The 27,083-nt window shown below is 38.5% G+C and overlaps 1 protein-coding gene across 1 annotated transcript in view; it reads right to left on the minus strand.

Moving 5' to 3' along the window:
* LOC126366131 (protein Wnt-10a) overlaps window positions 1-18,633 on the minus strand; it is a 39,253-nt gene extending 20,620 nt beyond the window's left edge. The window contains exons 1-2 of the mRNA XM_050009114.1: window positions 18,273-18,633; window positions 8,925-9,178 (exon numbers count right to left, since the gene is read on the minus strand). Of these exons, the coding sequence (XP_049865071.1) occupies window positions 8,925-9,178; window positions 18,273-18,370 (352 nt within the window). The 5' untranslated portion in view covers window positions 18,371-18,633. The remainder of the gene's footprint in view (window positions 1-8,924; window positions 9,179-18,272) is intronic.
* Between the last annotated feature and the right edge of the window lie 8,450 nt (window positions 18,634-27,083).

Genomic DNA, 27,083 nt, shown 5'->3' on the forward strand with positions numbered 1-27,083 from the left:
TTACTGCAAACAATGTGCTCTGAATTACAATTCTTATTGGAGTAGATATTCTTAGAGGAAGTCGAGGGGTCAGAAACGTAAACAGAAGAAAACTGCTCTGCAAATCCGTTGCATATGTCGACAGGATTCGATAGTTTCTTCCCGTTCAAAATCATTTCATTCGGCATTGTACCAGAATTTTTACGTTTCGCACTAACGTAAGACCAAAATACGTTCATGTTATTGTTTGATATAGAATCCTCTACCGACCGCATATACTTTGAATAACATAATTTAATTAAACAGTGGCATCTGTGACGTGCTAGGTTATATTCGAATCCGTCTAGAGGATTCTTAAATTTTTTATAGGTAATTCTAAGTTTTTCCTTTTCTTTGATGAGTTTAATAAGATTCCCAGTATACCAAACTGGATATTGGCGTCGTGTGGATTTACGTGATGGAACATATTTTTCAATAATATTGCGAATCTTCAAATAAAAATGATCTACCATCCGATTTACGTCATTCTCGCATGAATTCAAAATTGTGTCCCAGTCAATGCTATCCAGTTCCTTATTTATACTAGTATAATCAGCGACAAAAAAGTTTTTCTTATTAACTAACAGTTTTGGCAAAAATCTAATCGATGTAAAATATAATTCTATCGAAAGTGCAGGGTGATAAACATCTATATTGGTAAGAGGATCGTTACACATTTCAATATATATATTGTTCATTGTAGATAAAACGAGATCCAGCAATCTTTCATCTTTATTTCGGATTCCGTTAAACTGTTGGAGATCATGTAATGACATGAAATCGGAAAGAACTTTGCCATAACCTAAGTCATTATCCTTCATGGCCATTTTGCTGCAGTAATCAGAACTATTAGAACCAGCTAACCAGTCCACATACCGACCTATATTGAAATCGCCTGCAATAAAAACCTCACCATCTTTTAATTTAGAAATAGCACAACTAACATTATCACAGAGTTTATCAAGTTTATCTACAGTTACCACGTCTGGGAGGTAAACAGCACAGATGTGGATATTTACAGGTCGTCCGTGGGTAGTAACTGTAATGGTTACCCATAGATCCTCACAATTTCTGCTCTCGCAACTGGATTGTCTGTACGAACTGAACCTTTTTGAGACAGCGATCAGTACCCCACCCCCGTCAAGTTTGGAACTATTTCTAAAAGAGCGATCCTTACGGTATATACTATAATGACTGTGCAAGACCTCTGTGTCCAAAACACTATCATTTAGCCAAGTTTCAGTAATAATAATAACATCGTAATCACTGCCTAAGCTAGACAAATATAAACTTTCTAACTTACCACGTATACTTCTACAGTTTTGATAATACAAATTTAAACTAAACATCTTAAATTAAAAGTTATACAAAACAAGTTACGCTTAACTGCCAACTTAAGAAATCTTTTTCCTAATGTTTTACTCTTTCAGCTCTAGAAGTATGTTATCATTTTTAACCCAAATAATAGGTGAGGATTCGTCTTTCCTTAGCAAAACTCGACCATTGCGCACCCATAAGTACTTAAAGCCCTTTTCCTTTTTGAATGCACGTGCTTTGGCTTGTAAGACTCGATTCATGGGGGATAGATGTTCCGTTACGTATACTTGCTGTTTTTCGCCGCCCATCCCCAAGTGTGAACTGTTTAGCTTATCTGACGGGTTCTTCTTGTTAAACTTCAAACATGCTGTTAACAAGGTGTCCCGTTCACGCGGAGAAGACAGTTTTACAATTACGCTTTTTGGTCTGCTTGACTCAGGGCTCGATTTGGCAACTCGCGTGCACAGTAATATATTTTTCTCTTCAAGCGGACAAGTCACAACTCTTGCCAATTGTACAACAGTGTTGACCAAGTTCTCATTTGGGTATTCAGGAAGGCACTGTATTTCCACGTTGCTATCACGAGCATGCTGTTCAATATTCGCCACTCTTGCGTTTAAGTTTCCGACCGATTCGCGCAATTTAGAGTTTTCTGAACGCAATTCTGTGGTTTCGGAACGAAGTGCCGTTAATTCTTTGTGCATTTCATCATATCTTGAAGACATAAACTCGACAGACTTTATAAGTTCCGGAAGCAGATTTAATTTTTCCCTCATTGCAGAAAATTCCAGATTCATACTTTCCTGTATTGAAGTCCTCAACATGTTGCTGAACTTGGATAACAAGTCTGCCTCAAACTCTTTTAAACGACTATCCGTTAAGGTAATATAGAGAGAATCGACATCCTCGTCGGTCTGCTTCAAAGGTGTTTCACTGTTCCCCCCCTTTTTACGAGAAGCTTTGCAGCCCGGGCATTTCCATGAACTTTTTAATCTTACAGTCAATTTAGAGTAATCGTCTTTACTCATATTAACGCATCCATGGTGATAATAGTTGTCGCAGCCAGTACAGTGTATTTTATCAATAACGCTAATAACACTACTACAACCACCACATAGACTCATCTTTACTATGTACCACGATAATTAATTATCGTTTATGATCGCGTAGCACACTGGTACCGGCCTTCCACGGCTCGTAGAGATGTAAAATTTCGCTGGGTGAGTTCCACAAACTTTGGTCCAGCGGTCAAGCGACCCGCCTCTTCTCACGCAGGCCCCGGGTTCGAAACTCGCACAAACGTTCACTTTTTAACTTTTCTAATTCACTTTTTCAATCTCCCACGAGCACAAGCGAGACAACGACACCAATTACAATTGCGCCTGGCTTATATGACCATCTCCACAAGATAGTACGAGAGGAGCCGATAAATTGACGATTATGAAAATAAAATATTTAAATTAAAATTAAAATAGCAACTGCAGAACACAAAACACGTCCGAGTGCAGCGAGTGCAAAGCAAGAAAAAGTATAGTATAGTAGACAGTGAAGTTTTAAGAAAATTTCATTAAACTGCTTGAAATTCTGATTTCCTTGAAACCCTGGTGATTTGCTTTTACACGTAAAAGCTCATCTCACGAGATGGTGGCTGTTTGACAAACCCCTATTACTTACTGATATAGAATAAGTAAAAACGCCATTTGATACTCGTATTCTATGGAATGCATCAAAAAGACGTACCTAGTTGACACCAACCTCTGCAGGGCGCCTGGTTTGGTGTCAGTTCGTTTCACTTGATTTAATTTCAAATGAAACTTCCCTACATGCTGATTGTTCGAAAACCAATATCGTTTATCCATCAATGGAAAGTAATAAAGTCCAACGCGCCTTCATCTAGTCGTGACTTGTAAATAAACTTTCTGGCTATGGTTATCATTCAAGATCGAATACGGTCGCCTGATGAATGTTACGGTGTACCAACCAAATCGGGCGATGTTATTGTTTATTTATAAACTGTATAAACAGAATGAACTGTCCTCTGGCCCAACGAGCTTTTTCCAAGTGGCCAGTGACAAATATATATTTGTCGATCGTCTTGAAGCGATCGAATCGATACGACGCGATTTATTCTACGGTCTGTTGATCGATTTCGATGACTCCGAGTTATGGGAGCTGGTTTACTGTTTTGGTGCTTATGGACGAATTATTCCATCGAGGTTTGTTTGGTTTTCGAACGCAAGTTGAGAGTTGGACAGTAAGCGGTTGGGTTGTGTGTGGACGGGATATCATGTTGTTGCAAAGTTATTATTACGAGTAATTCAGATCATATTGGAATCCAAGTACCTAAAACATTTGGGGCGCGAACATCTCAACCAAGAGAATTGATTATCAGTCGGGTCAATTTAGGAACCGAGCTTTTCTAAATAATCTCGTGGATGTGTCACTCGTTCATTTGTCCGGCCAAGTAGTTAATGCCATCTGCGGCAAATTTACAAAAAGTCACGTCAAAAAAAAATAACACTTGTTCTTATCTTGTGGCTGAAGGGAGGCGTTTATATTTTTATTGTAACGGTATGATAGCATGAAGGTATATACGAAACAGCAATATACGAAGAAAGAACTCTCCAAGCAGATGTTTACAGGAAATCAACTTAGGAGATAGATTACATTTCATATAACTTATAATAACATCAATTTACAACAATTAGCCTGCAGTCAGTCCGAAAGATCTTATGCGATTCGCATCAAATAAATTATGTGACTTTCTACTTTTTACGACCCGAATGTTCTGAATTTCGATCAAGTGACAGATTTTAAATTCTTCTCTTACACTTGTGCCTTTGTTTTTTGGACGCATTCGTTTCAATAATGCATTACACATGTCATTATTTTTATTCACTCGACAAATAAAAGTAAACATCTATTCGTCCTCTTGAGTGAGAGTCGTGTGGGCTCAGTAGGTGGACGTGTGCCTTGCATATTAAATGTCGCAGATTCGAATCCTTGGGCAATGATAAAAAACCTTTGTTTTAATTTTTCGATTCATACTTATCATGGGATCACAAATTGATATAACATGTTTTTAATACAGCCTATTACATGAGACTTAAACATAGTTGGCGAGGAGTGTATACTAGAAATACACCTCTATCTACCCCTTCCGGGATACAGGCTTGATGCCATATTATGTTTTAGGTGATGAAATATTAAGAGGAAAGGTACGCTTAAGTTTAGTAGTTACTCAGATACATCATTATATATTTGCAATAAAAAATGGTACATTTTGGAGTATAGCATTAAACAATAAAAACAGCAGGATAATAATAGGGTAGATCATTGTATACTTTACAGCATTTTATTTGTGTATATTTCTTCATTATATTACTTGGGGGGGGGGGGAGCTGGAGGGGGGGGGAAGGGGTCGGCACCTCTACAACATCGGATTACTTATTAATGCTTATAGGAATTGGTACCTACGGGGCTTTTTATTCTATATCCCTGGTAAGGATTACAATATATAGGTAGGTTCACCTGTGCAATTCAAGGAACGCAATTGCAGATTAAGGATGTATTGCAGCGAGCCTATTTACAGTGGCAACTGATTTACCATTACCAAGTACGTATAAAAGTGTACCGGCCGTTCATCCATAATCATCGGGCAACATTGAAATCCAAGCAATTTTAATTTCATTACTACTTATAAGTCAGCATTGCACGGTTGCGGCACAAAAAGCAACGCTCGGACCTAATTACTTATACCTGTCCATCACTAGGACAGTCGGGCGGACGACAGCTCACGTCTCTCGCGCCACTGCAGCGCCACCTCGGTTCCTCGAACGGATTAAATTGGCAAATCTACATTCGAACCATATACGGCAACCCGGCGCCGGACAGCAAAAAATTCACAGACGCTCCTAAGTAAATACAAATTTCAATTATCATTAAACGTTTTATTTCATCTCCGATTCTTTATTTTAAAATGTGCGTCCGCGACATTTATTTAATCGAATGCGCATACTGATAGGTTTTTCCGAGCGGACGCAGCGGTGGTCGGCTTTTTCCGCGTTGTGCAACGTTGTGCGCGCGCGACGTCGCGCATGCTTTTGCGCACAACGTCGCGTGATTTACGATTGTGCACTTTGCGATGTTAAAATCGTTTTTCGTGACGGTTCTCGCTTCTCGGCCGATAGCCTATAAATCTGGCGCCAAAATGAATGAACTCGCGTCAAGTTTTTCTGCGGTCAATCAACGGAAACTTTCCGTATAATAATCAGATTGTTATCGGTAATGTTTTCGAAAGGGGATTCATTGAGATTTCTTCTTATGGATAACGGTTGAGGTTCATTGACGATGTTGTTCTCGTACATTATTCATGATATAACATAACATTAACAGGCAGTATGTCTGCAAATACATTATAGAATACTGCATCAGAATAAGACAAAATAAGGATTGACAATACTTAGGTGAAGGAAAAGACGTAACGGAACGCGATTAAGTAGCTTTGTTCGATTATTAAAAGCGATCACATTTGGGAAGTAAATTACTTCTGTCATGAAATATAACATTAAAAATCATCGATTACAAGCTCGGCAGTGGCTGGAAGGGGTTTTGTGCCAATTAAGCTTCGTTCGGAGGTCCGAGGCTGTTGCGAATCGCTAATTACCGAAACCGGGCGATAAACCGCTGGTGACGTCACTGGAGACAGATTTAGCACGTACTCGCCATACTCACTCCAAAGGCTCGGGGCCCTTCATTGTCAGTTATTAATTATTGATGATACATTCACAAAAGTTAATGTAAGTAAACATGTTTTTTTTAATAATTGATTCTGATTGGGAAGACTTAAATCTTGATAACATAGGGCAAATTGAACACTAATGATAAAATTATAGGGACGATAAAACAGAGCCAAAAATATTATAAAACACACATCTTTATTGACGAAACTGACCCGTCATTTCATCCCATTAAAACTATTCCCGAAAAATTCCGCAATCTCACCAGCACACCTCTCGACTTAATTACCCTTTAAAAGCCGACTCATAATCCGACAGAACAAAAAGGTGAAATAAAAAACCACTCGATGTCACGTTTGAAACCGGGAACTTTGGACAAATTCACATTTTTTATTACCACTTTTGTGTTTTTTCTCACAGTTTGGAGGCATCTGAAGGAGCACGATTCGGTAACGCACCGAGAGATGTTATCGACGACCATTAGAGGGACAGCCACACCGACATCGAGACATTTCGACACGTTCCCTTTTTGTCTAAATCCTTCTAAAGTGTTATTTTAGGCCAGTTTTATCATCACTCGTGGACGCCTCACCTACATCTGTCATGTCAAGCTCTAATTTTTTTTCCAAAATTATAATGTAAGCTGATGATTTTAGTGCAGTAAAATAAAGACGTCCACGAACACCGACAGTTTCTCACGACACGTCGACAGATAAGATGTTTCATGACAACACATCATGTTTTTGCAGCATCATAAGCGCACATTGTCGACGGCACTCTGTCACCTGCGGACACGTTGTTGATATAAAACGCCAATAAATGTCACTTTTTTATGACACATTCCCATTGTGAATTCATGTCACGTGCGCCCGCGCCGCGCCGCCAGATTGGTATCGACGCATGTTCGCCACCCTGCTGCCTCCGCGCCGCCAGCCATACCGACACGCGGACGACGCGCGCTAATCTCGCCCACCATCGTCACCACCAACGCCCGAGGCGACAACTCCTTCCCACAATAACCTCATTACCCTCACAAAAGTCGTTAAATCCTCCAGTGTTCCGAGTATTGTGCCAGCGTCACGTACAACAAGCGCGCTAACAACGTGTGGAGGATCTCGGGGAAGCGGAACAAATCCCCGGGATCTATCCCGAATGCCATCCGTCCGCAGCATTCTTTCCTCAATGTATCTACTCCGGCAAAAAAACCAACGGTCCCGAATCATTATTATCTTTCTTCTTCGATCATCGATCGCTATTATCCTATTTAAAAGCCTCTCTCGATTTGTTCTTCGAAGTTTTTTTTTGCTTTCATTCTCCCGTCGGCGTTTCAATTCGGGACTCCAACAATGGACAAGTTAAGAAAGATGTTTAAGTGTTTAGTAACGCTATTTTTTCACAATCTTTCAATTTGAACGGAATCGTGCGCTGAAGGGCCGGAAGGTGTCGTTACGGAGTATTACCAATACTAATAATGCTCGATACCCTCTCACAATAGACCGCGCCAGCATTCGAAGGTTAATCCGTGTAACAATTTGTGTCCCAAGTCGGTAATTACTACATTTATGATCAATACCTAGATAGGTAACAATAAACAATACGAACACTTCTTAAGAGAGAAGTTACCATAAGGTCCGAAGAGTATTTCGAGCTGTTATTAAAATGCGTGCAGCTATAAAAGGGCGTGGAGAAAATTGAGTAACTCCGATGGAACTAAGGTCCAGGCAATTCCAGTTAAGATATTAATTGGGAGAGGCGAGCGGTGCGCGGGCGCGCGGGGCGAGGTCGGGACCCACACGTAGCGTGAAATCGCGGGGCGCGGGGCGGGCCGCACCTGGACACCAAGAGCCATCTTTATTTGTTGTCTCCCATCCTCCATGCTCGTAAATTTCCACGTCAACGTGTGCGATGATTGTTGTAAAATAGACAAAGCCTTTTCACACCCGAATATGCGCATAATGCGGCGTCCACCGTAAATATGAATATATTCGTGACATAATGCGCCCGATCGTCTCCGGTGGCTCTTAATGTGCGTGAATAACTTTTCGTCGTAATAAATTCGGATTGTAATGGCTGATCGCGATTGGGTTGATGTTTAGTTGCGTTTATTTTAATAAAGTTTTCATATGGAATTACAGGTCGGGCGGGACTGGTTTTGGCATTACGTCGCTGCTGATTGCTACCACCTACGAGATTGAAATAAAGCTTGTAGTATTATTGGCTTACCATTAACGACAAAGTTTGGATTATAAATAACCTTGTTTATGTATGTTCAGAAGGTGAGCCTTGGTAGCGCAGTTGGAAGAACGCTTCACTCTCAGGGTCGCAGGTTTTTCGAATTTGTTTTAGACTTCATCTTTGAACGAATAAATCTAAACTATTTAAATCTACCGCAGACGCTGGTGGGAAGCGTAGAGTCGTCGTCGTTGTCGTTCTATACGTAGTATTTATTATTCCTTATTCGATGCTATTGAGTTAATGCTTACACATTAACTTAAGTAAATTTAATGCTTACTTAAAACTAACTTAAACTTAAGTAAATAGTAGTAGGAACCGACTGCTTAACATATACAAATACAAATACAAAAACTCTTTATTGCACTTGAATCACATTAAAAATACATTAGTATTATAATTAAATTGGTAGTACAACAGGCGGCCTTATTGCTAAGGTAGCAATCTCTTCCAGGCAACCTTTAGCCCTACGAATACCCTACGAAGCACGGATTATCCTACACTCGGATGATCAGCCAGTAATGTCCTAATCGAACTAGGGGTCACACAGGGCTCCGGAGTCTGTACTGACCCCTATGGGCTCGAAATAAGCTTCATAATGATAAAGAGACTACTCACCTCTCTTCATGATAGAACTGGCATGTGGATTAGCACTCTTAACAGCGAGATTGGAACAATTCCACCGGTGCCATCTGAACTGGTGCTGGCATTCTCTGACCGCTAACTGTAGACCCTCGAACGCTATAGCTGCTGTATCAGGAGCTTCGTGGCACACGGCTCTCTGTTCTCTGGTCAACCCTCCAACCAGGCGGCAGGTCAGAGCCGAGTTGAGCTTCAAGTGGTTTGGTAGTGGTAGCATGTTGTTTCTTGAGCTAGGACAGAAAGAAAGAAAGACAAGTGTAAGTAAGAAGAAACTGTATTCTAGTAGAGATGAAAGGTATTCTAAAAAAATACTCATTACTACTGAAATACATATGGTTATTATTGAGCCGCCAAAGGCCTCTACCATGGCTCATGTAACGACTACTTACTTACATCAGTAAGTAGTAACCGGGACCAAAACGGCTTAACGTGTCTTCCGAAGCACGAATGTTATTTTATGGACAATCAGGTGATCAGCCTGTAATGTCGTAGCCGAACTAGGAAGTCCCCACCAGGATTCGAAACCGGGACCTCCGGATCGTGTGCCCAAAGCTCAACCACTGGACCACAGAGGCCGTTAAAATCCAAAGATGAAGACTGGACACTATTCACACGTGTTCATCAAATATGTAATAAATCTCACAATCCAATCTAGTTTTTTTTAGCTGGACCAATAAACAAGGAATTAACAAATGTGAAACATATCGTCTAATAATGTCCACATTTTCTCATAATATCTACTAATTGGGCTGTTTTTGGTAATTAATGTCATAATAATTAATTTATTCTGATGGTATCTGCAGCATAGTTTGTGAACAGTCTACAATTTGTTTAGCAGCTCCCGAGTTTGTTTCCGAGGTATTCGTCGAGGCTGATAAGCTTTGAGAGATTTTAATTAATAAGTTTTGTTTGGAAACTCGCCGGAATTTGTGTTCGGTTTTTGAAAATGTTTTGTTGGAGTTAAGGCTGTGTAAGGCCAGGCGCGCACTACGAGTTTTTCGCCGCGCGGCAGAAAAGAGCAGCGGCATAATGTCGCACTGTAATACTGCGCCGTTGCGGTGGCTCTGCCGTCAAGTGCGCGTAATACAATTTAAAACTGTTTGGTATAGTATTACAGTGCGACATTAAGCCGCTGCTTTTTTCTGCCGCGCAGCGAAAAACTCGTAGTTCGCGCCTGGCCTAAGTGCGTATTTTATCCAGATAACCTTGGGGTTTTCTGTTGTTCGCTGTTGAATTCGCTTTTATGCGTTTAAATTCATGTTTGGAACATAATTAATTTAAATCGCGTGGACTTCAGTGGATTTGTTCCAGGATTAATGACAATTAGGCTCGCCCCCTTTTTTTTAAGGCCTAAGATGGAGCTCGCCCAGAAGGTGCCTTTTCACTTTGGCCTTGAAAGCACCCGGGTTATATACATTCGGAAATATAGCCCCTTATTGTGTGGGACTTAAAAGTAGCTGGGGAAGATTGTGATTGCTATGTTATGTGTTATGTAGACCTCTATCAGGAATCAACTGTAAATAAACTTGGACTTGGTGGACAAAAATAAATAAACTGCAGTCAAATCGAAAGATACACTATTCATACAATTATTCTCTTCTATCGTGTGGGTTTGTGACGTGAATTACAACCTCATCAACCCTACGGTGTCAGGTTATTATTGAGCCGCAACAGGCCCCTGACATGGCTCATGTAACGATTACACACTTACATCAGTAAGTAGTAACCGGGACCACCGACTTAACGTGCCTTCCAAAGCACGGATCAGTTTACTTTCAGACAATCAAGTGATCAGCCTGTAATGTCCTAACCAAACTGGGGATCATTAAGATGATTTTTGTGATATGTGCTATTCGAACCCGGGACCTTCGGATCGTGAGCTAAACGCGCAACCATTGGACCATATTTCGGGACTGCAGAGTCCCTATTATTGTTATTTATTTGCATGAGTTGACTACGATTTGGCGTACTAAAGAGCTGTGTAGACAATCTAGAAATATAAAGTCTTCATACCTACACAGGTTTATCTGGCGACAAAACACATCTTATCATGTACTTTGAATAGTATACTTTGACGGTGTGACAGTCACGATTCTCGACAGTTGCTCTTCATCACGTTCTCATCAGATCTACGCGACGTGTTCACTTACGTCCCGATCAAGAGATATATTTTTGACTCCACTATTACATTTGAGGTTTTCTGTCTCTCAAGATACAGAAAGATACAGAAAGAAAATTATTTTTGATAATCCACACTAGGTTCTATTTTTAAATTTGCATTTAATTATTTACCTTTGACCTAGGAAACTATCCAATTATGTATGTCTATTTTCTTAGTGAACGATAATCAACTAAGAAAACGAAACGTATTTGAGAAAAAGGAAAGAAAAACTTCAAACTGTTTAGACATGCCATAGGTAGAGATAAGGCTTACATTTACATAAGTATTTAACTTAGAAACGTACACAATCCCTTATCAGTTTGTAGGACAACATTTACGGACCGGTTAAGTGCACTGTTCAATTTGTCGAGGTGTTCCGTACATAATGTTCACACTTAACGACTCTATTAGGAGGTATTAAACTTGTACTTGTAGAGTATGTATATATATTGTTGAAATTTCGTAGCTCTATACATTTGCTCACATATGTAAAGTCTTCCTTTCTTATGTGGGATTCCTGTATGGGTGAGGGGAATGAGTGATCTTCCCAACCCTAGTGTCAGGGTCACATTGAGCCTCCAAAGACTCCTGACATGGCTCAAGTACCGACCAGCGGGCTTAGCACCGTCAGCGTCACTCTCTCACAGTACTGCACAGAAAGAGACAGATGACTTCTGTCGCGGCGAGAAAGAGTCTCGTGCTTACGGAGCTAAGCCCCCTGGTAAGGTACCTATATACTTAAAGAAATAGTAGCCGAGAGAGACTGCATTTTCGGATAATCGGTTGATCAACCTGCTAGCTCCTACCCAAAGTAGGGGAAGTGATTTTTTGTGATGTGTCCCCACCGGGATTCGAACCTGAGACCTCAGGATCGTGAGCTTAACGCTTAACCACTGGACCACGAAGGACGTTACTTTGTTTATTAAGGTTGCAAATCAAAGTTACACTTTCATTCGGTGAATGCGCCCTAATTTTGCCTAGCTTATTTCAGAGCTCATCAACTAACAATTCAAATAATAAAAAAATATCTTCTTCAAAGTAATAACACATAAAGAATCATGTAACCACATCAGTTATACTTTTGTAGAAAATGACCATGATTGATAGAAAATGCGAAATTTTATTCAAAAATGTATAAAATTAAATTTATACCATAAAATCGAGAGCCATGGTAGCCCAGTTGGTAGAACGCTTGCAGCAGAGGCCTAAACCAATGATTGTCGAATTCTTTTTCGAATTCATTTTTGGATCATATGTGTTTATTACGTTCACAGCGGTGAAGGATCGTGAGGAAACCCACATTCCCGAGAAATGCATTTTCGGAGGTATGTGACCTAATTTGGGCTATTTTTCCCTTCGCGGGTTGGAAGGTCAGTCAGACAGTCGCTTCTGTAAAAAACCGGACCTGTCAAATCTTCAGGTTAGGTAAGCGGACCCTGTAAAAAACGGGATGAAGCTAGGGAGATGATGACTATAAAACGCTTTTTAATCATACCAATAATGCACTAATGCAATGCGATAAGGCATACATTTGTTTTTTTTTATTTATTTTTGTATTATAGGTAAGTATATATTTGCCATTTACTTAGTTAAGAGTCTTTTTGCAATTATTTCTTTTTATTTTGGTGCAATAAAGTGTATTTGTATTGTATGTCAATGACAAAAACACGTGGAATCAAAAATGGCGGAACTGTCACACGGAACACCAAAAACAATTGTAGCAAAGTTTAAACAGTGTTTTCCGCCTTGACATAACTGTCGTCAAGCCCGTTCCCACGGTCGGCCGTCATTACCCGGATGACTGAAAGGATTATGTCCATCGTTTAATGTTCTTAATGAATCCCACTCGCCATAATTGTCATTACCCACCAACCCGTCATTATTCGGCCCGTAATGCGCTTTTTGCGCCTCTAATGTAGGTACGAGTATTCGTGAATCTTTGTTTTTGTGAATTATTATTTTTGAATGGGTGTGTTATGAATACTTCAAGTTTGGGCAAATTAAATAATTCGTTCTTGATATTGTACACTTCAAATATTTTTTTTTGTCGTTTGTTCCAAAATGAGATTAAGTAGGTAAGTATTGGGAGTTCTAAGTAAGGAAATATATACAGAGTGTTAGTGACATCGTAACGAATACTGAGGGGGATGATTCAGACCATGATTCTGAGTTGATATCAAGTGGATTTTTCCGACGATTCACTAACACTCTGAATTGTCATTCTGCTCCGCTGGTGTACCGGGTGAGAGCCTTCAGCGCTCCCCATTTGTCCGGTCAAGTAGTTAATGCCATCTGCGGCAAATCTACAATAAGTCACGTCAAAAAAAAAGCTCCGCTGGAGTCATGTACGTGTCTATTTCAATGTCATTTATGATGACGTTCTCAAGACGTAAAGTAGGTATATAGAAAAAATTGGGCTTTGATATATTTCACTGTTACCATCATCTGTCAAGATGTTGTGGCCAATGATGATGATGATGACATTACTTATCATTTGCTCTATATGGTAATAGGGACACAATATAGGTAAGTATTTAAAAATAGGTATGATGAGCGGATGCAGGATAATACAATTACGAAAGCAGTATACAAAGCGAAGGTTGGTGATAGGGCAGAGGAAGACCTAGAAGGACGTACATTGACCAAATTGGAGATGACCTTAGAAAAGGTTTAGTACGATCTACTCTGAACCGGCGTGCATGTATGAAGCGATTGATGAATGTGGAGGAAGTAAGAGAAGTGTCAGGATCGAAGCGAATGGAGTGTCATTGTGTCTGTTTACCTCGGTGTTTATGTATCTATGTATGTACTTAAAAATAGACGATTGTCAAATTAACTAGTAAAGAAAATAATCTGACATAAAGACATGTTTTAAAATAGACGGCGATTACTTTAAGTGATCATAATATGAACGTCAGGTGCAACACAACTCGAGGAATGAATGAAGGATGCTACTAACAGCTTTTTCCAACGAGTCGTTAAACCCAAGTGATCCAATTAAAACTTAACATAATTGCTTTGGAAATACCTTTGTCGAGATAAAAACAATAATTTCGTGCTTTAAGACCTTGCCGGCAAAAAATAATAAATCCGTTGTCGGTCGGACTGATGAAATGCTACGATACCCATTCAAAGGTTATTTCAATACAAATTACAGCTACTTGCGTTGCTTCTCTCTGGATGCCGACAATTCTGCAAATATTTTCCTTCATCTCTAACACTTACTGTGAAAACGTCCCAATTACTCCTTATTGTCATTTAAAACCGACCTTAAATTAAACAGCTGTAGATTTCCAAATCATCATTACCTTCAAATACACTTAGGCTGTTTTTCGTCGCAACAGTCGCACTCTGATTGAAATTCCGTGTACCAACAATGTGTATCTGTACTCGATACCTATTTGTTCTGGTTATAATCTACTATGAGAAAACCGCGATACACCACCTGATTTGTGGCAAGCTGTGACCTTTAAAATGTTGCCCATACTGCCAATTAGTCGTTCGATAAGTGTTAAGATGCGCATAAATTGAGAACATGGCTTTATCTTTATACAATTTTATGCTGGTAGGTGTATTCTCCATTATGTAGCATTTTATTGGACTAGTATTCTATGGGAATAAAAGCTTTCTATTTTCTTTTATGGTATGTTATGTAGGTATATTATTATAAATTGAATATTTCTTAAATGATTCTCAAGACCACATGTTTACAAATCTTATTTATTTATTTAATTATTATGGTACATCAACAGCAGTACATACACAAACACACTATATAAAATACACATAGGAAAAGTTCCGGTATGCCTGCCAATTATAGACGCACACAACACTGATAATAAAAAGTATAAACTAAAGTTAGCTTAAAAAGAACAATACTTAATTGAAAATAATTAATTGATAATAAATCTTTGTAAATAATGTCCTGAAAATCGTTTGACACACACTTAGGGTGGTATTAATACACTAATTTATATTAACTTATTTTTATTTATTTATATTAACTTTAGTTTTACTTTTAGGTATTTATTGTTTATTGCACCATCCCGCATCCAAGTTGTTTGTAAATGTTTGTTTCCTTTTGGTGGTTGCCTGGAAGAAATTGCTCTTGAGCAATAAGGTCGCCCAAATTGTACTGTATTAATGTGTTATGTCTCATTGTTGAAATTTTAGTTTAGTGCAATAAAGTGTATTTGATTTGATTAATTTCAGCTGACATTTTTTTACGGCCTCCGTGGTCCTGTGGTTTGAGGGTTGGGGTCACGATCCGGAGGTCCCGGGTTCAAATCCCGGTGCAGACGTATCACAAAAATCATTTTGTGACCTCTAGTTTGGTTAGGACATTACAGGCTGATGACCTGATTGACCGAAAGTAAGATGATCCGTGCTTCGGAAGGCACGTTAAACCGTTGGTCTCCGTTACTACTTACTGATGTAAGGTAATTAGTCGTTACATGAGCCATGTCAGGGGCCTTTGGCGGCTCAATAATAACCCTGACACCAGGGTTGATGGGGTTGGTAATCCATCTCACGATCCACACGATAGAAGAAGAAATGCAATTTTCACTAACACAGTAGGCTCGACCATTATAGATAGTGATACGACTCACCACCTATCCGTTACTAAAAAGGTCGAAGAATTGTGGGTACTTAGATCTTCTTGCGATGGTTGTCTCTAACTAGCCGAATGAGGTGAATTTCCAGGCGACTTTCCCCAAAAGTAATATAGATGGCATTGTTCAGATTTGAAGTGATAATTACCTATTTTCATTGCTCAGGTACACAATTATTCAAAAATAAGTTCTAATGGCAGACGCATAATATATAAAAATAATTGTTGTTTGTTATTTGGTTCACATTATGTGTACAATTAGTTTGTACCTCTAATGCTTTTCTTTATTTTGATCAAAATAGACACCCAAATTCAATTACATCTTCCACCTGATCTGATCTATTTTGATCATAAACTGCCTATATACGTCCCACTGCTGGGCACAGGCCTCCCCTCAATCAACCGGAGGGGGTATGGAGCATACTCCACCACGCTGCTCCACTGCGGGTTGGTGGAGGTGTTTTTACGGCTAATAGCCGGGACCAATGGTTTAACGTGCCCTCCGAAGCACGGAATCATCTTACTTTTTCGGACAATCAGGTGATTCAAGCCTGAAAAGTCCTTACCAAACAAAGGACAGTCTCACAAAGTGATTTCGACAATGTCCCCATCGGGAATCGAACCCGGACCTCCAGATCGTGAGCCTAACGCTCTAACCACTAGACCACGGAGGCTGTCAACGTATATTGGTTGTCTATGTAAAATTAAGTAAGAGTAATATGCTTTATTTATTCAATTATAAAGAAGTACTTTGTTTAACATAATATTGCCGTTAATATACCGGCCCTATAAATTATTAATTCACTACAAACGTTTAGCCCGTCTTAGTTGCTAATAGGTATCATAATTCAACTGCATTTACAGTAGTGTTTAGATTTATATAATAAACATTAATCGAACTGTGAATTAACTGGAAATTGTTTATGTTTATTCAATGTATTTAAAATATTGTTATAATAACAACAATAATAATAATTTTATTAAAAAAAATAAAAAAATGCTTATTTATTAAAATGCTTATCGGAGGGATTGGTCGGTCGCGAAAAGTCGATAGGAGTGGAAAAAACAAAGGGAGGCTTTACCCCAGCAGTGGGATCGAATAAGCTAGACAAGATAACATGATAAGAAAAAAACTGAAATTCACGGTTCCCTACTCTAGTAGACAACTAAAAACTAAAATAAAAAAAATAAGATGAAAATTAAAAATGTATTTTTTTACAAATTTAACTAAGTAGATACTGAAAATATTATCTTGTAACTTTGTTTATTTGGTTTATTTATCTTGGCAGCTTTTAAAATTTAGATTGAGAAACAATAAACAGCTAATACTTTGTTATATTCTTAGAAATTCTGTTTCTCAATTACAAATAATAATAAACTGTTCTAAGTACAGTCATGAGTAATATCATGTCCCCCTTTAGAACCCTGTCGCACTATCATATTTGACATTTAACGAGACTTACGGTTTAATTTGTCAAAAAAGTTAATGTGACATGGTATCAAAGTGTATACATACATATTAGTACTCGTGACCGTACATACTACATGGCTTCAGAAATGAAATTTTGCAGATACTTACTTGTACTTTGCCAGACTCTACCTAGTAATAGTCTGTTTTTTTTATTATTGCTGAAAAATCCCTAACCTATTCTAGTATTTCTACGCCTTTTCTACGGCGCCGGATATCAATCACGCGGCAAAGACCCGTCGATTACACAGCCGCGCGGCAGCATATCGACCATTAGCATACTCCGTAAATCTTGCGCTTACGCCATTGGTGGCCGACGGAATCATTGTCACCTTTTAAATTTGCATCCATTACCATTCATTACCGTTACCCTATCATTATTCATTACCTTCATCATTCATTAACATTACCAGTATTCATCAGTCGCCGTCTACTTAGCCGTTTCGCATGATTAGTGTTGTGATGTTTTCGTTTAGTATTCATAAGACGCCCCTATTTGTTTCGCGCTTACTCAGGCTCATTGTCTACGTGTTGTCGTGTGTTACGACTGGAACACACATAGTCATGTGCGATGTACATGAGAATAGGCGCTGCGTGTATCAGCAAGTGATTTAACAAAGATAATGGTTAACGGGGTTCATTGTTTTGGGAAATCGTACTTTCAAAATTCAAATTCAAATACTGCACCAAAATAAAAGAAAACAGTTACAAAACAGACCTAACTAGGTACATGGCAAATGGCGGCCTTATCGCTTAAAGTGATTGCTTCCAGACAAACATGAGGCCCAAACCGTTTATTACTTATCATCATTAATTAAAAAAGGAAAAGGGGTTTTCATTCTTGCATATCATATCAAAACTAGCTGCTAGTTGTCTTCTGATTACTGGTGCATATGTCTACCCCATTAAAGATTGAGGGTGTGTGTCTATGTATAAATAAATTTAAAAAAGTAAACATTTAATGTGGCGGGATTGTGCTTTTTCACAGCTCTGCATACAAGAATCTATTTTAATTAAAAACGAACTTATAAATATGTAAACGACATTTAATACTTACTGTTTTAATTAAAAATAATTACTCACCTTGCCATTTTCAATAAAAAGAACAGCAAGAAAACTATAGCCACCGGGAATATCTCACGCATTCTGTGTCTGTCCCAATTAGTTCGTAGCTTTTTCATGTTGGCAACACCACTTGTTTTCTTCTTAATCTCATCATTACCGTTTCTCACTTATAGTTTTTCAGTTGACAAAACACGGTACGCACTGAACTCCATTTAAATGTCACTGACAGTTGAAATAAAATGTTTCTTTTTTTATCGGCACAAACGTAAATAAATATCGAACGTCAATTAAATCGGCGATAACTCGTTCGGTTTGAAAAAAAGAACTCGGATGACGTAATCGCGGTGGAAAACGTCACAGTTTGTATTTGGAATTTGTTTTCCCGCTTTTCTGTCATTTTCGTCGGTGTTTGAGTGAGTGGGCCGTCGGCGCGGGCCCGTCGGGTTGTCGGTTGTCTATAGGTGGCTGGGCCCGGCGTGGTGCGTTCGGCCGCGTGGGCCGCGAGGCGTGTTCTCTCACCGCCCAGACGCCGGAAAAAACAGAGGGGCGTGCGACGTTCGCCCCACCTACTCGTTCATTATCTTTATATTCATTTTTATTATTTACGCGATTACTGAACAATAATATTTCGGCACACGCGCTGATGGAATAGGCGGCCGCACACAAAGAGATCTCGTTTGACAGTGGCACAGTGGACGCAATCCCTGCCTATATAAAATGCCGCCCCACGCGTTTTATTCCCGACCATGGGAAACGGTATCCCGTTGTCAATGCTATTGGATTGTTTGGAATTTGTTTTTTTTTTCTAATTTATCGTTTTTAGCGAGACTAGACCAAGATGATGTCATTGTATTTTGTTATGAAATAGTCTATAGCTAATGTTGTTAGTGGGAGTGTGTGGGAGTTACTTATTGTTACGATAAAATATTTTTTTTCAACATTCATACATCCTAAAGTCTAGCTCGTAATCTCCATTAAAGCGGTATCAAAACATCATCACTTTGATTTTTCGCATGTGAGAGCACTAAGAGGGCTTTCACCGCGTATAAAATTATAGACAATAGGCCTGAAGCGGCCCAGTTGGGCACACTTTCCATCATTTACTTGCATCTTAACGAAAAACATATAAATATTTCCCCTTATTTTTCCTTACATAACACAAATTGCATTATAAAATCTTATTAACTTAGCTTGTTAAAAAATCTTGTCAAAATGCCAAATAAATGTCGACTTGTCAACAAGAATATCAAAATACTCAAATGACAAATTGTCCAATAATCGTTTGGGAAGTGCTAACGGCCGCGATAACCCTGGTTAAGGGTTGCAACCCTTCATTAGGGCGCATGGTCGCGTGCCATGTGACAATGACAATTGACAATCGCTGTTTAAAAAAACTATCGTCATGGTGGTATTACTGGAATATTTTGTATCGATACATTTAATAATATAAAGAAAATAAATACTTTTTCATTATTAGACTAAAATCACACACGCGTAGAGTCTATTATTGAGTGAATCTTAAATAAGATAATTTAGTATTTATTGGGTAATAAAATAAAAATAAAATTGTTATTTGGAAATATATTTTTTTTCTTTCTTTCTTCTTTCTTTAATATCTCCAACTCCATCTTTCTTAATTTAAATTTTGACGCAGTATATAAATAAAACCTACTTACGTAAATATATTTTATTTGGTTGCTTATGTGAGAGGGGAATAAAAGTACCAGTTTTTTTTTAAAAGTAAGTATGTGTATTGTCATTACAATAGAGTCGTTGTTGACATCGTGACAAGGGAGTGATTTTATGCAAATTACAACGAACTAGAAGGGTTATTGTGATTATCTTGTACCCCTAGCTTAGCTGTCAATTTGGGGACATTATAGCGAAAATCAATCTCCTCGCTAAATGTTTTTGATATCAAACACAAGAGTAACAATGTAAAAAACTGGAATAATGAACATATCTAACAATTCTGAAAAACCGCTCTCTTAGAAACTAGAAAATAAACATGCAAATATGACTGAAAATGTTCCCGTTGTAAAAACTCTTTAATAGTAAGAACACTGGCTGCTTTTCAGTTTCAAATTGTTCTTCACTCTAGTCTTATCTGTCTAAAGGTTAGGCAAAAATTTTTTTTTTTGTATCTTCTTCTGCGGAACGCACATCACTGGTCACAAACCATTTCTTGTTTTTTAGCCACCCTAGTAGTTAATGCCATTTGCGGCAAATCTGCCAGAAGTCACATCAGAAAAAAATACTGAAGATCTACATTATTACTTACCGAAAAGTCTCATCCGGTCATCAACATCATCTCTCATTATCCCGTTTTTCACAGGGTCCGCTTACCTAACCTGAAGATTTGACATGACCGGTTTTTTACAGTAGCAACTGCCTGTCTGACCTCCCAACCCACGAAGGGAAATCCAGCCCAATACAGGTAAGGTCACATACCTCCGAAAATGCATTTCTCGGGAATGTGGGTTTTCTCACGATGTTTTCCTTCACCGCTGAGCACGTGATAATTATTTATGATCCAAACATGAATTCGATAACAAATTCGTCAATCATTGTTTTAGGCCTGTGCTGGATTCGAACCTGCGACCTCAAAGTGAGAGACAAGCGTTCTACTTTCGGCGAAAAGTCTCATCCGGTGCGTTTTATAAATCCGGAAACAAGGTTTTGAATACATTCTGGCGATAGTAATATACCTCTATTTGTCATTTATATCATTTATATAATATACTATCTGGTGGAGTACGGTCTCTGGAGTAGTATCGATTTCCGGACAATTCTCTACAAACAAATTTACTTTTTGTAAAAAAGCTTATTATAAGATTAATGACTACCTAAATGATAAAAATGTCTGGTATTGAATGTGTTCCTCTAGTTATTAAATAACTTGTAATGTATATCCTCATTGGTTTTTAAAAGATGTGTTGCTGTTGCAGTTTCTTGTCATTTCTTCTCCTCAGCCATAACACCTTGCGAAATGACGTAAATTCAAAAATGTTACATTGACCTTCAACAAGTTTATCCATGATAATTACGTTGAATAAATGATTCTGATTTCTGATTTCTGACAAATTGACGAAACAAATGTTTGTCACAAACACTACCACCAGAGTAACTCTCAATCTAGATCGAGCACTCTCCAGGCCACTGCAGTGGAGTATGTATGCGTAGATCAAAGCTCACCTCGCGCGATTAGCATAGCGACCTGACCGTGCATATTATAGCGCAGAGGATCACCGCAGTTTCTAGGTATACTTGTACGCACTTTCGAGGTGACATAAGCTCACGACTATATCCCAATTGGGGTAGTCAGAGGTACATCCATCGGAAGATTATCTAAGTACACACCTCACCAACCTTTCTGTTAAACCGCCGTGATTGGTGGTGAGTCGACTTTCGAAATGTTAAGCAACTAAATACATAACTACATAAAAAAAAACTCCTCCAAACACGCTCGTCAAACCTAATGAGGTAGGTAGGCAGAGCTGCAAGTAATCTGAAGATATGAAGTCCTAAGATGGATAATGATGAACCATATTGTTATTAGCTAATCGATCGCTTTTACACACGCGTATGTGTGAGTGACCTACTAACTAAGTAATGTCTACGCAAAATAACTACCTAAATATCTAGTAATCCTATAAGGTCCAGTAAGATCTAGTCTGAATCGGCGTGCATGTATGGAACGAGCAAGAGAAGTATGTCAGGTTCGAAGCAAATTGAATTCCATAGTCTCTGCTTACCCCCGTTGGATATAGGCGAGTTTAGGTATGTATGTAAGTTCGAGTTATGAAGAAACACGTCTGCAGTCTTCATTTCACATTTAGACGTGTAGACCATCGACATAGGTGGTGAGCCGTATCGCCGTCTATAATGATCGAGCCTCCGTGACGGCCTCTGTGGTCTAGTGGTTGAGCATTGGGCTCACGATCCGGAGGTCCCGGGTTCGAATCCCGGTGGGGACATATCACAAAAATCATTTTGTGATTCCTAGTTTGGTTAGGACATTACAGGCTGTTCACCTGATTGTCCGAAAGTAAGACGATCCGTGCTTCGTAAGGCACGTTAAGCCGTTGGTCTCCGTTACTACTTACTGATGTAAGGTAATTAGTCGTTACATGAGCCATGTCAGGGGCCTTTGGCGGCTCAACAATAACCCTGACACCAGGGTTGATGGGGTTGGTAATCCACCTCACAATCCACACGATAGTAAGTAGTAACCACTTACTGATGTAAGTACGTAGTCGTTACATTAGTCACATCAGGGGCCTTTGGCGTTTCAATAGTAACCCTGACAAGTTGAAGAAGTTGGTAATAAATTCACCTCACAACCCATACGATAGAAGAAGTTGGTCGAGCCAACTGTGTCTGTGAAAACTGCACTTAAATACAAGTACAAGTTACAAGTTCCTTGGTACAAGTCCGGTGGTTATAATATATCCTAGTAAACAAAAGTAATAAAAAAATCTCTCTGCCCACAGATCACAATCCTATAGACACAATACTAATCTTATTAAATGGAATCTGTATGAGATATCCATTCAACAATCGTCAGCCATAAAGTTCGGGTGGTATTCACTACGTTTATGTTTATGACGTTAAAAGCAGCCGTGGTTTGTCATCAATTCACATGTGATAATATTTTATCAGTACAAATACTTTTAAGGAATGACCCGTCGATTGAATGGCGTGGGTTGAAATGGATGTATGACTTGAAAAATAAAACAGGTGTTTCTAGTAAGCGACACTTCAACTTCAACTGCAACTTTATGGTTGTATGGCAACCGGTCAAATGCCACTTTTTAACAAACTTCAAATGTATTAAACTTCAAATACTATTTTTTTTTCAAGTATCAAGAATAGGTTGACCCGTATATGTGTAAAATTTTTGGAATTGCACAATTTTTTTTTTGTCCATGTGAGCTTTTAAACACTTGCCTTTCACATATTTGTCTACGCGATGTTCATAAATTATAAATTATATATTTTTTATTCGATTAAGTTTTGCTTAACTCAGCAGCTTCATCAAAATCGGTTGAGTAGTTTTAAAATTGTGGTCAAACTATCATTATTATTGAAGAAATACAATGAACTCGTTGATGTCTTTTGTATGCAGGAATCTGATAAAGAGCAGTGAGAAAAATGAAGCTGTTAGAGGTTATTTAGCAATTAAATGATATTACGTTGGTCTAACAGAAAGCTTGGTGAAACGTGGGTACTCAGTTCATCTTGTGGTTTTTCTTTCTTTCTTTCTTCTCTGTCTGGCCTGATTGGGAACATAGTCGTGAGCTTATGTCTCGTTATGTGTTATTTATTACAAAATACACGGAAGAAAGAGTTCCCTTTGATATATCAATTTTACTATGCAACATACAATTTCACCATGAAATCCTGTTCCATCGCTCACCAAACCATAATTTCCACATATTTAATAACCTTAGTGCAAGGTGCCGCTTCATTTGTGGTCAATGCGCACTTATTGTCGGCCATTACGCTGTAAACACTGGTGTTTATATAAATATCCTGCAAAATTACGTGTTGGATACGTTACCACATTTTATTACGGTGTTGCCAACGTACGACACTCATTTTGCACAATTTTCATTCGAAATTATAACGTTGGTGGCGTTTCAGTCGCGTCTAATCGTGTACAATTTTCTATGTCACTGTGGTTAAGTAATAGACGCTTTGCATTGCAAATGTAAACGGTTTCTAGTTTATAAATAGAACCTTATTAACTAAAGAAGAAATTGTTTAAAAATAACTAACTTACTAACTTTCTGCTTCGCTAAGCATTAAATATCAGAAGTGACAAATAACTTACCCGAAAATGAGGAAGAAATTTTCACTATTGGCAACACCGTAGCCAATACTCATAGACCGTGATCCCCGATTGTGTGTTTACAACACACCGCTCGCAGCTACTGTCACGCATCATTTTCTGTCATTATCAATTACCCCGCGCGGTCGGTGGGAAGTCTGCGCCGTGTATTGGGGTTGCCAGCAATATTGCGAAATTACCCACATGCATCTCATCCGTTGTTTTATTTTAAGATTCGTCATGCTTTTGTCGTGGGTAAAGCTTATGTAAATTGTTGGGAAGTGGGTGTTGACATTAGCGTTGGGAAATTTAATAACACGCCGATGTGCAGTTAAGTATTACGTAGTAATTGATTTAAATAATGTACTCGTAAGATATGCTGTTGATAGTACCTACTTATTCTAGAGTCTCTCACGACAGACACCCTCTGTTTCATCCAAGTAACTTATTATTTAGGCACTTTAATCAAAATAAATTATAAATTAATATTAACAAAATAATAAAAAAAGAAAATGTTTCGTGTAGAGAGTGTATTCGATGACCATTTCACGGTCATTGGTGATCTAAAAAAGGTAACGTTTCATTATTTGCCTTGAGTGAGTCAAGCAAGTTACAACGCCGGATTTTGTTTCATTCACAATACCGCGTCACGGAATGAACTTCCACGCATGGAAGGCGTATTCACTTTAGTCTATTTGAGCCCTTAGCCAGTGTGAGAGAGTGCGCGCAGGTTATGTGTCTCGCTTGCACGCATTAGATAAGGCAGTACCCGGTAAAGACGAGATTTTTGTATGGAGTGAGCGGACAGTGTCTGTATGGTGTAAGCATTATATTCGACGCACTCTGGATTTTTAAAGCTCAATGTACTGGAAAAACCCACATTCAAAAAAAAGACGAAGAATTATAGACCACTAAACCACCAGCAAAAATGTAAAGGGTTTTAATTCTCGATAATTTTACACATGTTATAAACTCATTGACATAAAAACATGTTTTTTTGGAGTTTCATCGACAAAACACTGCTGTGAGCGTTCTAATAGCACTAGAGATGGGTATCGACCACAATTAGATAAGTTTAGGGCGCTATAGGCAGGGGTTATAAATCTGTAGGGTCCAACATAGCTTAGGGGGACTGCAGAGTAGGTCAACGCATCTGTTTTATTAAGGATGAGGTACTTACATGTAAAACATGATATAAATTCTGTTTTTTTTTTCTCTAGTTTATCCCAATGCTGAGCAAAGACCTCCCGGTAGACAGATCGCCTTTTCCATACCTATTTGACATTAATTCATCAATCGATGTGAATCTTTAACATTTTCATACAATCTGATAAAAAAACAGGTTTTGATATCATTTTCAGATTTATCTAATATCTGCATAAAACATCCACATAATCATATCTAAACCTTATTCCTCTAGATCTCTCTCCAACAGCGGCGCACACGCAGCCTAAGGCGGGATCTCGTTAGCATGCGTATGCGACATTTCACATGCCTAATTGCAAGCATTTAGCCATCTTGATAAACTGCCCTCAGCCCTACACGTATAGATTAAAGTTAGTGTTGTTTTGTAGATGCGACACTTCACTGTAATGTTTGTTCGGTTTTTGTGTACCTTTACCAATACCGAAACTATGTGTCAAACAAAATTCAATGGATAGAAGAAAGTATTGATGTAGAATCTAATTAATCGTGTCCTACTCTTGACTAGGCATCCAACTCGGGATCTTCATTTTCGTTTCAGTAATCAAGGATTTAGACAATTGCGTGTTTAGATAGTTTGAAAAATATTCATTCGTATAGTAAAATAAGTTAATTAATATATCACATTCTAAATTAAAATATTAATTTGGTTGTAATACCAAACGAAAACTAAACTCAATTTCCTCTGTGAGGCACTCAGACAATTTTTTACCTAACTCCGTGTCTACCAAAAATTCTTTATCGGCATCTATTTTGTTATGCATCTCGTCCATTGATTTCCTTCCATTAGCATTCTAAACACTCTCTCCGAAGAACGATAATTGAAACACGGTAATAAACTTCCCTGTGAAGAGTTGGAGTATTTACATCCTTGTTTTTATGGTCCCTGTCCTTTGATTATTTCTTAATTTATTCCCGGAGATAGCAGACACGGCTTTTCGTAGAGGTTGTTTGCTTCGGTAGATTAGATGTGCGTGTTGGAGGTACAAGGAATCATGAAGAGAAAGACAGAGACAGACAACACTCACGCCGGTAATATGCTTCGGTATGGGCAGCGCCACAGACACAGTGCCACAGCAGACAGTGCAACGACGCTTTGTGAGTCTATCGCCCATATAGATTAAAAAATAGTTACTCGAAATGTTAAGAGGCTGAACACATTCTATGCTTTCTCTTTATGGAAATAAAGAAAAACCCACAGTAGTCCTATCACGTTGGTCTAACAAAAAGCTTGGTGAAGAATGGGTACCTACTTGGTTCATCATGCGATGGATATAATAGAACTTATTCGTGGGCTTATGTTATACGTGTTACAGAGCCTCGTAAGAAGTGAGAATTATAAAGAAAAATAATTAGAAAAGAACAAAGTTGTGTTAAGATTCTAAGTTATTTCGATTTGAGATATTCAAAAGCAAGATAAAATAGAATGAAGTGACAAAATCCTGAAATCTCTCTTAAATCGGTGAAGTAACTATGCAGTCAAATACTTACTATAACGTCGAAATGCTTTGAGGTTTTTCGAATGGACAAACTAAAAAAAGATACTTACCATGACATACTCTATATCGATATAACATATTATAATCGAATACAATCATAGAGACTACTTCCAGTCAATTAGTCTGCGCAGTGCGCACGTCAGCGGCTGCATGCCAACGGTGATTTATGTCGAGTCCCGCGCGCCTCGCGCGCTTGTAATGTCGCTTTAGGTATTTAATTAGCGGCGCAGCTCTGTCGCTTCTGCTATGCGTACTTAGTTATTCTGTGGTTGAAATCTATTGAATGACACGGGC

This window comes from Pectinophora gossypiella, chromosome 1 (genome assembly GCF_024362695.1).
Source record: "Pectinophora gossypiella chromosome 1, ilPecGoss1.1, whole genome shotgun sequence".
Lineage (NCBI taxonomy): Eukaryota > Metazoa > Arthropoda > Insecta > Lepidoptera > Gelechiidae > Pectinophora > Pectinophora gossypiella.